A 12,117-nucleotide genomic window follows, 5' to 3' on the forward strand; every position below is an offset into this window, starting at 1 on the left:
TCGAGTTCCATTCCAGTGTTCTTTTAAAGAACAGAGTGCAGCAAATTTGGTCTGCCATACATTGGGATCTAAAAAGAAGCAACACAAAAAGCTTTCGTACAAGTGGTATCAATACCATAATTATTAGTAATAGTAATAAAGAAATAAAAATAAAAATTATAAAGTAACAATTTTTCTATATCATCCGTCCGCATTTTCAGATACTCGGGGATTTACCTTGGAGGAAAATGCCGGGATGTGCTTGTCTAAGAATACTCTGAGCGAAGCCATATTTCCTGAAAAGCGAAATATTTCGGCTGTATCAAGTCGGGGCACAGATTCAGAAGTCAAAAGGTGTGATTCTAAAATGGATGTAAGCTATAATTATCTCACAATTTTCTTGGTGATCTAAACAGTACTATGTATGAATGAAATTTGGAGAAAAAATGATTTGACTGGCTTTTATTGGGAAATCACATTGACTTTTTAGACACTGTTACCCCCGAGCGTCATTGCAAATCTACTGATACGACCCAATCCTGTACACCCCTGTTGAGAGTTGCCAGTCGATGAAGGTTTCATTTCATCAAAATCTGAAAAAGGTTTGTAGAATTTATTTAACTTAGAGATTTCTAACATCTTGTTTAACATGATAAATATTACATATGGTACACGTTGCCATAAATCCACGTTAAGTTTCGATTAATTTAAACTCCTAGTTGTATTTCAAAACGAGTTAAATTCTTAAAGCATCAAAGGTAGCGTATTCCGCCCATTCGACATGATAAAGTTTGATATCTTTCAAGCCTGGGCAAATTGCAGACATATCTTTAAAATAGCTGTTAGAAAGAGATGTAATCTTCTATTTCTCCAAACATCCATTTATCACTGTCTAGATTTTTCAAAAGTTCCCTCATTTTCGCCAGCCGTTTTTCATGAAGTTCTGAAAAGAAAAGGATGATACTGAGTTATCAGAAATTCTGATAGTTTGTGTCCTTCCTGTCCTCTGACATCAAATCGATATTTTAACGAATGGTTAGCCTAACTTAGGTGATGCACAAAAATTGCACTTTGTGAGGGAGTGAAATCACAGAATTCTGGGCTGGTATTGGGATTAAGAATAAGGGATATCGTGTTTCAGTTAAAAAAATGCAATGCAACTGTGAGGAAAGAACTGTTCCTGACACCATCGATAGCAATCAAAACAATATAATTGAAATTGAATCATGCAAGGTGCACATGAAAAAAACTGAATAAAGGAAGCAGACAACAGCAGGAGAATAATGTGAAGCACAAAACATTTCAAGATAGCAATTTGTGAAAAGGAAGTAGGTGGAGCATAGCTTTCATATTACTCACTTCTTAGATAATAGGTATTTTGCTATCAAATATTTGTACCACTGTGAATGCCTAGAGCAGCAAGGGCTCATGGAATGCATTCTTTAGACCCCTGTTTTCTTTAAACAATTGCATTGAGAAATATTCTCCATGAATTGCATCAAAACAGTGCTTTTTTGTTAGACAATAACATTATCTGCCATGGAAATAGCTTAATCTTCAGCTGTGGGCAAATAAGAACTGTTTTCTTTTTATTCGAATCTAAAATAAATCTCAGATACAGTCTGCTATGATTCACACAGATAAGATAATGACAAAAATTAGCAAAGATAACTAAATCACGGAAAGCACAAACTCAAAATAAGAGATAAAAAAGGCTTATCAATATCTTGAGGATTATGAAAAATAAATCTTTTCTTTAAGATAAGAGCAGAGTGGGAGGTCATCATGCAAAAGGCCCATGAAAAAGACTCAGTTTCTTAATTATCTGCCTCATTTTTACATGGGTTGTGATTAAATGAGGAGTTTAGAAGTAAATATAACTTTTTAAATTTCCTTCAAGATCATATAACTCCATGTTCATTAAATGTTCTGTTTTCTTTATCTCTTCCACGATATTTCTTTATCACTTCAAATTACCATTACAGAATAAAGTAAACAACTATGCAATTTGCAAATGGATACAAACCTTTCTCAACAATGTTCAGGTTATTCTCTACTTCAATTTCAACTTGAAATTTATTTAAAAGTGTCTCCATCTCAGCTAAAGTACAATAAAAATAAAAACATTTTCAATTTTGAATTATGATAGATTAAGATAGAACAGGGTACAATATGCAGCACATAACACTATGTCAACTTTTTAAACAGTTGCTATTTTCTCACTTAAAGAATTAATTTGTTTTTACAACACAATGCAGATTTTAATTGCCACTTAGAGCACATAAATAAATAATATGACATCGGACATAAACCTTTCAACTAAACTGAAATAGCCATACAAAATGATACTCAGGGAAAATTTAAGCCCCCCTCTCCCTAGAATATATCCTGCACTCTCACTTCCAAAATATCAATATGGAAACAGTTTAAAATTTGAAGTTTATCTTTGAGATTCCCTGACAATCACAAATATATCTTATCATGAATCCTATCACTACTTACAATTATTTTTTTCTAAATAATTGAGTCTATTCTTAAACCTAAAATAAAGTAGCAATGCTGTGCTTCAGTTAAAGTAGCAATGCTGTGCTTTGGAATAAAGGACAGCTGACAGGTCAGGAGACAATTTGGTGGTTGAGACACAAAGTACTTCACAGATATGGCTACCAATCATTCTTATCTTTATCTCTGCTTTTAGCAGATTTAGGAGAGAAAACGTTTTTCAAAAATACATGTCGAGCCGAAAAGGTTCATCATTCTTTTTGTGGGTATCTCATGAGAGGAAACTAGTTGAACTCTGTCACAAGATATGCAATGACAAACAAATATCTCCTTCTTATTAGAAAGGTCAACATATGGAAAAAATTCTCTTTGTTTCATTATTGTTTTGCCCTATTCTTGGTGCTTTGTCCCAATTGCCCTTTTCGAGTGCAAGCTTCCCTGCTTTACGAAGAAGGCTTTCATGTGCACATATAAATGTGATACCAGCTGTTTTTTGCCTTGTAAGCTCTTGTTCAGGGTATGCATATGATCCAGTTGTGATAAGTCTAATTGATTGCCTTTAGCCCTTTGTGTGTGGACCATATTCAATAATATTTTCAGAACTTGTTGTGGGCCAACAAAAACTGGACTGCAGCCTGCAATTGGCCTTTGGGCCGTAGTTTTGGCACCCCTGACATACAGCATTTTCTAATCAGAAAAAACAAGCCATCCTCATTTATATGCAGCCCTTGTCAGTGGAATGAGTCATGATGTAGAAGATTGCCAACATCCATCAGCTTCTGTTGTAAAGAGTGTGTAATATCTCATTCAGTATGTAACGACTTGCATTTTTTCTCAATACTTTGCATGCTCAGTCACAGTTACTTGTTATTATGCAAGGAAAGACTTATTTTGTTGCTTACTCTCTTGAGACACCAGTGTAAAAATTATTTTACTATCATTTTGGAAGTATACATAAATAAGAACAAAACACTTTCACTGTGGTTAAAATTTTTTTCTCATGAAGACAAAAACATGTTATTTCTGATGAAATACATTGCGGTGAAATTCTACATTACTATATTTGTGCTTACAGGAAAGTTATATTTATTTTAGAGTAGTTTGCTTCAAATTTAATTGAGTTATGAAATGCCAAGACGTAATTGAATTCTTGTTGTAAGTTATATTTGAAGGTAAGATATTTGGTGTATGGCATCTGGATTCATCTCCCTTTGAAACATCCTAGACCCCCCAAGGGTGCATTCCATGTAGCAGATCCCAAAGATTTTTGGGGTGGAGTTACACTTTTTGGCGTGGCATTGGCTTGAAAGAAGGATCTCTTGGTATGGGGGTTGGTGTATGATGGCGTAAACTATAATTTTCGTAAAATGATGTAGTGGTGCAGGTCACAAAGCTCGACGCTCATGCAGTTTCGCACCTCTTGGACACTAATCCTTACCCAAACCTTATCCTTATGTATGGAACCACACACTAAGAGGTGCGAAACTGCAATAGCCCCAATGCTCTTAGTGTCTGTGTTTGTTTACTATACTCGTACTGTATCATCATTCTCTCCCCCCAAGGTATTAATAGATTGCCTTACTAGAAATACGGGATGTGGTGGGGGTTGGTCGGCGTAATGATTCTACATGAACCTTGGCGTACACCTGGTCTTTCCATGGCATACATTCAGAGTGTCGTTTGCATGGAATGTACCTTGGCAGAACCCTGAAAACGTTTGCAAAAACAATTCTCTCTCAAAACAATTTTCCGGAGCAAAACTTCATTTAATAAAAATTGCATGAAAATATCTCAGTTTAAGCAGTTGATAAATCTATTGTAAATATACCTGAGTTTGTCTTTTCTTTAGGTAATTCGTTCCCATTTGATGAAGAAGACTTGAAAAGACTTTTTCTTAATTCCGCCATCTTCAAATAATAACGAATCTCGTTATTATTTTGGTAAATGCGTTGGCGCAAAATTTCCGAAGCGACATCAAAATGAGGTTTTCGGAAATGGCTGATTTCCAGGTATAAAAGCGAAAAACCATTCAGTGAAGTCTAAAATGTCAAAATGAATTAATACATTTCGATATATTCTTAATAGATGGTTCTTTTATCGCGCAAGGCTTTATTTACCAATTAAAGCTATGGGAGCCTCTGTATCGAGTCACAGAAGGATGGAAAGTAGGCCTAATAGTAGCATGTCCTTGAGTGAAAGTCGGCCTATTCCTACATCAAGACAAAATGAGCCAATCTTAGCATCAGGTAGATCGATTCTCATGCTAATAACTTATTTTATGTAAACAAACTAAGTTAAGTAACAAAAAATCGTTTTACTTATCATAGTTTTACTGTTGTTTTATCATGACAAAATTCACATTCATTCTGTTATTCAACTTTTTTGCTAACTATATTATCAAGACATTTAACGCTTCACTACCAAGAGAAAAGATATGGCAACATCCCAGTGATAAGGGCTTGAAAAAAGTCTGGAGTCTAGCAAAATTTAGTGAGAATTTTGGAACTTCAAAATAATTTAAAAGTTGTTTCAATTTAAATCTAAAATTGTCTTTAAAAATTAAGTATAATTCATTGAAAGATGAAGTTTAATTAAACACCAAAGAATGTGGCAAATGATGAAAATAATTTTTGATACTAGTAATATTTGACGATCGATGTTAATTAGTATTCCGTGTTAATAGATGTTCCATGCTAGTTGACAAAACTAAGTGATGTAAACAGTAGGGGACATGAAAAATTTAGTTAATATTTGTTATATTCGACATAGACAGAAGATTCTCTGATAATTAATTGCATTGAAATGTTTTTCAAACCAACTAGGCTCATCTTTAGGGAATTCTGATTTTGAGTTATATGCTTGGCAATTTATACCAAGGAACAAACAAGCTAAAAACATGGTAAACAAATGTGCATTATATTTTCTATGCAAAGGAACCCAAGGCCAAATTCACAGGTTTATGAAATGAAATAAAGAAAGTGTAAAAGGAGGACCAGGGCAATGACAATGTTGAGCATCAATTTCACATTAATCACATTGAAGTAAACCATTTTCATAAGTTTAACTCCCTGTTTGCTCTGTTGAATATAAAGAAATCTTTTTACAAAGTGGCATACCATGTTTGATTGATATGGCCACTGATCGCAGATGTAGCAACTTTGTTAAGTTCCAAGTGCCCACTTAATTAAAAAGAAAAAAAGTAATATTTGAAGTTATGCTTCACTCAGTTTGCTGTCTCAACTGCCAGTCATTTGCTGATAAAGCAATAGCTTAATCAAACCATAATATAAGTAATTGCCCGATAGTTGTACTCAATCAGAGTACTTTATCATGTTACATGACCCTGGATTGCCATGGGCTGGGCATATAAGAATCAGTGTTTTGGCTAAAAGGCTTTTTTTGAGATCACACAATTTGGGCCAAAATATAAAAGTGGTGAGGTGCAAAATAAACATCCAAAATTCTCTAAGTTGAAATGCCTAGTCAAATTGGGAGAAACATTTATGATGAGGCTTTTATGTTTGAAATCATTGATAGATTTTTTAAAAATTGGGTTTTCTCTTTCTTGCTCAACTACCCTCTGGAAAAAGTGCCCACTGTTTTAAACAAGATAGGAGCTAAAAGAGGCTGCTTGTGTAGGAGAATGGCACTGAGATTTACATCACTTTGGGTTTAAGTGTTACTTTGTATTGTATAAAATGCAAGGCAGAATGCTTCAGATTGATTTTCACCCACTTCCAAAATGAAGTCACTTTCACTCTGATGTCACTCCAAACTATAAAATTTTCCCAAACCATGGGTATAGGATCTTTATTTATAGTATGTCAGCAAAGATGCGCTAATATGGTCTTATTCAAAGCAAAAAGAAAAGCAAAAATTGCTAACCCTCAAGGTTAATCAGCCTCTGTCAGGAACATTCTTTAACATATCCTTTGAAACAGCTTAGTGTTTTACAGTAGAAAGCCTATTCTAAAAATCCTTGTATTGGCAATTTATGCCTGACTGGATCTACACAGCCTTCTGGGATATTCTACGTGAATGACTCAGCTTTTATCTTTGAAAATGAAGTAACTGGAAACTATTTATTTATACATTAAGTTAGAAGCAAAGCACTAACAAATCCTCTGGCTCAATAAAGAGACAGAAAAACTCAATCCACCATGCTTTAGGTGGGAAAAATGTAGAAGATATCTCAAAAGATTCTTTAATACCTTTATAAACAAAATTAAGTAGGTCCAAACAAAACTGAAATAATCCTATTTCTGAAGTCAGGCTGAAACTTGATCACTGTCACCCTCCCCCCCCCCCCCCCCCCTCTTGGCCACTGTTCCTCTGTTTAGAAAAACATTATTTTCACAACAGTTGTCAGTGAAAGTCTCAGCCTCAAAAATATTTTCCCATCGTAAAGTTTTTGATGGCAAAAAGCACAGTAAAGCTAGCTTGCAAATTTATGAGCTTTCACTGTTCTGATTTGTGTTGGGCAGAAAATCAGTCTGATGTGAGGTATTTACTGGAGGAGGCAGGTTAACAAGAATCTTTGCGGTGAACATAATTTCAGAAAATTAATATCCTTTTAAGCTTTCTATAGATGGTTTTGAATTGAGAAAATAGTCTGTTGTGTGTAGTTGGGCTGCAGTGCTGCTTATTGACTAACAAAAGAGCTGTGGTACCCCTTAATGACTAACCAAAAGACTTAACGCCTTTGATTGTTGCATTGTATTCAGTAACTAGCCATAAGAAAAGAACCTTTTGTATATTTTTGTTACATGATTTTCAGGTGTTAAGAACATTGTTTGTTTGTCTTGATGTTGTTTAGTTTTTATGTTGGATGCTACTATTTAATCGTGTTCTCTGCTATCAGCGGTTTCTACTGTGATCTCAACTTAAATGCAAAACGGATCACTGGACTATTTATACACTTCCTCAAAGATACAACATAATCAAACTAAAATCTGTTGCATTTTAGTGCCACCTAATGATGAAGTAGAAAGGAAGAGACAGTCAGATAACTTGCTGAACCTCTTGTACAATATTGGAGAAGACCAGGCAAAGACTGAGTGTATAGTTCATAGAGGAATCAGCTGTAACATTTGTAATGCAAACCCTTTGACTGGAATAAGGTATAAATGCTCAAATTGCATCGATTATGATGTCTGTGCAAGATGTGAACCACTCTGTGACCATGACAAGAATCATATCTTCCTGAAAATAATTGTGCCAATTCCTCCACTTGCCAATCCAAGATCAACATTATTATCTCCTTTCTACCCAGGTGAGTTTTCTCCTTTTCACATATCAGGTTTTTAGTCTTTACCAGTAGCAACTGGCATGGAAAATAAGATGTACTGGTTAAACAGACATTTGCGAACAAAACACCCAGATTGGGGTAATGGAGCACAGGGATGCAACCCTTGGACATTTTTGTTGTTGTTGCTAATATGGTCATAAACTGTCTTCAAATGGCTTACCAGAAGTTTCTGACATACCTTCGAATACCTCACTTTGATGTCATTTGATACTGCTGACAGGCCGCAGGAGTTAATTTCATAATCTTTTATGGTCACAGAGGAACCTAGTACTGCCAAAAAACATTGTATTATTCAATTATCAAGTAACAAGAAGTTTCAATAGTACTTAAAGTACCCCTCAAAGCTGCCATGGTTTTTACATATAAATTCCGTTTAAGAATTACAATTGTCATGATATTGAAGTATCCTGTGGTCTCAAGAGAACAAATTTGTCATGATCTATAACTTTCTAAATACAGAAATTATTGCACATAGGTTGGCATGTGTTAATGAGTGTTTGAACAGGGAGTTATTAACTTTTGGAAATGTCCTTTGTATAATAAAGATATGAGAAAATCAGTGTAAAAGAAAAGCATGTCTTGTCTTGATGTTCTATGCTTTAGCAGAGTGTTGAACCTTATTATAATATTAAGATTTGCATGAATTAGACAAGAGCCATTTGCCTTGACAAGAGCAGGGTCTTCAAATAGAGGATTTACCGCGCTGATAGATCTAATTAAGATTAATTTTCGACATCGTTTTAATTGAATTGCAACTAATTTTGAAGTAAACGAGCATTGTAAAATATTTTGTTTGATAAAACCTGACTACTTTATTTGCATTTTGGTGCTCATCTTTATTTCTGGGTTTTCAAGCCCAATTAGAGATCCATTTTGCAATCCTGGTCAATGAAAAAAATTTCTGCATTTACGATAAGATTTAATGCAGAATTCTTTTGATGAATGACAAATGTCGGATAATTACCTTTCTTGTTTATTCAAACGCTGGTTTTCTCTAATTTAAGATTTTTTTCAGGGAAAAAACTGCAGTCATCAAAAATCACATGGAACGAAGTGCTTGAGCTGAGAGTAATTTGCCATTTTGATCCATCGGAAATCGAATGCCTCTATGAGCAATTCAAGTCATTATCAACTCACAAAAACGGTATCACAAGAGATGTATTCAACTACTGTTTAGGACCTTTGGCTATTCGCAAAAACGTTCTTGTTGATCAGCTTTTCCTGTTTTATGACCGAAACAAGGATGGTTTTATAAGCTTCCCTGAATTTACAAGGGGTTTATCAATATTAACTAGAGGTTCTCAAAAAGAGAAGTCGAAACATTTTTTTAAAGCATATGATATTGACGGGGACAATTTTATATCAAAAGACGACATGCTGAAGGTACTGCAAGCACACCACCAAATAAGTGTAGAACTGGTGAGAGACGTGGTTAAGTCTTGTGAGGAGGAGATGCTTGCAGGATACGAGGACACAGGGAACCGTCCTATCTCTGCTATTTTTAACGCACCAATTCCACAGAGCTCGCAACATCAAAATCTTAATAGCAGTTCCGCTCCGGTAAAATCTCCATCGAAAGACGAAAATTTTAGCAGTTGTTTTGAAAATGAAACAGAGACTGGAGCATCATCGGCTGTTGAGGCCATGACCCAAGATGCACTGCAAGAGTTGATGGAAGATATTTTTAAGACTGCAGACACAGATAAAGACGGACAACTCTCTCTAGCTGAATTTAAAAATTATCTACTCCTTGACCCGTCGCTGATGACATGGCTTGAGGCGATAGGACCAGTTTTTTAGTGAATAAATCTCAATTTTCATTTTATTCTTGATGTCATGGTTTAACTTGTTGTTTCAATGATTTTGCATTGGAGGATGAGTGCGTGGTGAATATCAGGAATTAATTTATTATGTTTACGCCAACGTACTTTTTTGGTCACGCTTGTTTAAGCACTCTGTTGACCCGAAAGACTTGAAATGGTACCCTGTGCTTGGAAGATCTTTGGAACTTGGAAAGCGCGAACGTTTCAACCATGCAGATATCAGTGCCTCAACATCGGTAAAGCCAGAGGTGCATGGACTTGTGTGGCTATCGTTAACATTAGTTTAGCCATGGCACAAATATCTCCAGTGAAGCCAGTCTAATCACATCATTTTCTTTAATAAACCCTCTTCCTAAGCAACCTATCTTTAATATAAAACCTGTTTCACAAAAGCAATCAACATTTTTGTTTTTTCCCCAAGATGCCCTAGTAAATAGGCTTGGGTCGGGTTGGTACTGTCAAATAGATATATACTTCTTCACCTTTTCTTTTACAAATTTTTTGTTCAAATGCTTCAGTATAATTTACAATTGCCTAAAAATATCTCATCTCATTGTAGATACGAGAGAAAATCAGTGTTTTAATGGTTCGCTTGTAATGTTATTATAAGGGCCATTTTTAAAGTACACAGGAATGTATTTGCTGTTTTAGGTCGTTTGTAAAAAGAATTTCAGAGTCAGTCTCAATAAGTTATTACCTCCACTTGATTCAACTTTACACTGTATTGAACTCAATTAATTTTTTATGGAATTTTCTTTTACGGTTTATAAAATTCGCCCTGTTTATGACGTAATATAAAGTTTCTTCCATATCTGTAATATGTTCCAAGCGATTGGTTCCTTGTCTGTTCTGTTATAATCTTTAGACCTTGTACGTTGTTTAAGTTTGTTATTTTGTTTTTATAAGTCATGTTTGATAAGATGCTGTATCAAAATTATGTTTAGCACAATAAGAAGCAAGCAGTGTGTCCATATTTTTCTCCCAACCTTAATTTTAATGAAATCCAGGGTCTACATTTACTCACAATCGTCATGAAATATTCCTAAACCTTTGAATCGTATTTCTGTGAAAACTAGATGGAGATTGTCTTAATAGTAACTCACAACCCACTTACATTTATATTTTGCACAGAATTGACTTCGGTACATTCACTTCATTTAAGTGTTGAAGTCAAGTGGACTGGGATCTATTGAGTCACGCGATAGACATTCGCCTAATTACTCACTGTGAGATTCGTTGCCAGCTTGCAGGATCGTTTGTACATATTTGATTGCGTTACGCACTAGCCTGCGTCACAGACCACCATTCACTCATTCATGAATACCCCCCTTAGACGGCAGGAATATTAAGAAAAGGCCTTTGCGACTTCTAAAGAAATCATGCATAACCATTCATATCCTCTAACAGATCACATACCACCCTGTCTTGCAAATTGTTTAATTCATATTTATTTCAAAGTATTTTTTTGCTCTCCTATATTCGAAGACAAAAAAATCGATTAAGAATTGTTCATCTGTGAATTTCCATAATTCATCTTGGTGGCTTTGTTTTGCTGTTTATAAGCAAGTTAATTGCCAAGTCGATCCTAGCTCATTGCGAATCGGATTCGGGACGATTGTCGGAAAAGTTCAATGTTTGAGACTAAGCATTCGACATTGATTGTCAAGAGACTAAATGAATGAGGCCTTAACCGTTCATTAATTTTTCATACAGTCAGTTTGTTTATAAATAAATCAAAAATTAGAAGGGAACTAAATCTTTGGTTTTTCTCTGACATTGCAAGGGGTTCCTGAGGTCACAATTGGCCCAAGGTCTCCTGGGTCTAATTTTCCTAAACTCTCTTGGCATCTTGGAATTTACCACTGGCCTAAAAGAGATTGCCTGTCTAAGCAAAGCAGAGTTCTAGCTTCCCTTGAGAGTAATAGGTATGAAAAATTAACGGCTTGAGGATTTTGCATCTTATCAATGCAAGATGCACCTTCTTCATTTTATTCGCAACCCAAGCTCCGTGGCGTGGCTCCTGCTCATTGAGACTCGAGCATGCATGCGGATGCAAAACGACAAACGTTTTCAATCAGAACTATTTTTAGCATTCATTATTTGCAGGGCTTTAATGTAAATCAATATGCTAAAAGCCACATCCCCAGATACATTTTACATATGTAAACAGTAAAAAGCTTGAATCTATCAACATCAACCGTAATTATTCAGACATTTTTTTATTTCCTCTTCGAAGAAACTGACTAGTAAGACACCAGATTTGAGCTTCTATGTAAAACCACGATACCCTTTATCAAACAAGAGCTTTAATTAGCTAGGAACTTGAAAACTGAAAATAAAGCGCAGATCCGAGGCTACCAAAATTCCAAGTTGTTAAGTATGTTTTAATTATTCATGCTAATATAAAAGTGCGCTCTGGCGTCGTCGTCAGAATCTGCCTTCAAAAGTCCAAATCCACCAACAGAATAGCAAGACAAAAATTATGAATAAAAATTAATACAATAA

At 35.1% G+C, this 12,117-nt stretch overlaps 1 protein-coding gene and 1 long non-coding RNA gene across 2 annotated transcripts; one reads left to right on the forward strand and one right to left on the reverse strand.

The window, feature by feature from the left end:
- Positions 1 to 101: 101 nt before the first annotated feature.
- LOC148957553 (uncharacterized) lies at positions 102 to 4,468 on the reverse strand. Its single transcript, XR_016145196.1, has 3 exons — positions 4,310 to 4,468; positions 2,006 to 2,080; positions 102 to 922 (listed from the first exon to the last, which is right to left on the reverse strand). It is a non-coding gene; the product is annotated as an uncharacterized LOC148957553 (long non-coding RNA).
- Positions 4,464 to 10,571, forward strand: LOC135684199 (uncharacterized). Its single transcript, XM_065199646.2, has 3 exons — positions 4,464 to 4,727; positions 7,448 to 7,753; positions 8,805 to 10,571. The coding sequence occupies exons 1-3, from the start codon at positions 4,610 to 4,612 to the stop codon at positions 9,587 to 9,589; spliced, it is 1,209 nt and encodes a 402-aa protein (XP_065055718.2). The 5' UTR covers positions 4,464 to 4,609; the 3' UTR covers positions 9,590 to 10,571.
- Positions 10,572 to 12,117: the final 1,546 nt, after the last annotated feature.

The sequence above is a fragment of the Rhopilema esculentum genome, chromosome 21 (genome assembly GCF_057945365.1).
Source record: "Rhopilema esculentum isolate cy_ngs chromosome 21, ASM5794536v1, whole genome shotgun sequence".
Classification (NCBI taxonomy): domain Eukaryota; kingdom Metazoa; phylum Cnidaria; class Scyphozoa; order Rhizostomeae; family Rhizostomatidae; genus Rhopilema; species Rhopilema esculentum.

Coding starts and splice junctions, on each gene's coding strand:
- LOC135684199 (XM_065199646.2), top strand. CDS start 4,610: ATGGGAGCCTCTGTATCGAGTCACAGAAGGATGGAAAGTAGGCCTAAT. Junction 4,728..7,447: donor TGAGCCAATCTTAGCATCAG/GTAGATCGATTC, acceptor GTTGCATTTTAG/TGCCACCTAATGATGAAGTA. Junction 7,754..8,804: donor ATTATCTCCTTTCTACCCAG/GTGAGTTTTCTC, acceptor GATTTTTTTCAG/GGAAAAAACTGCAGTCATCA.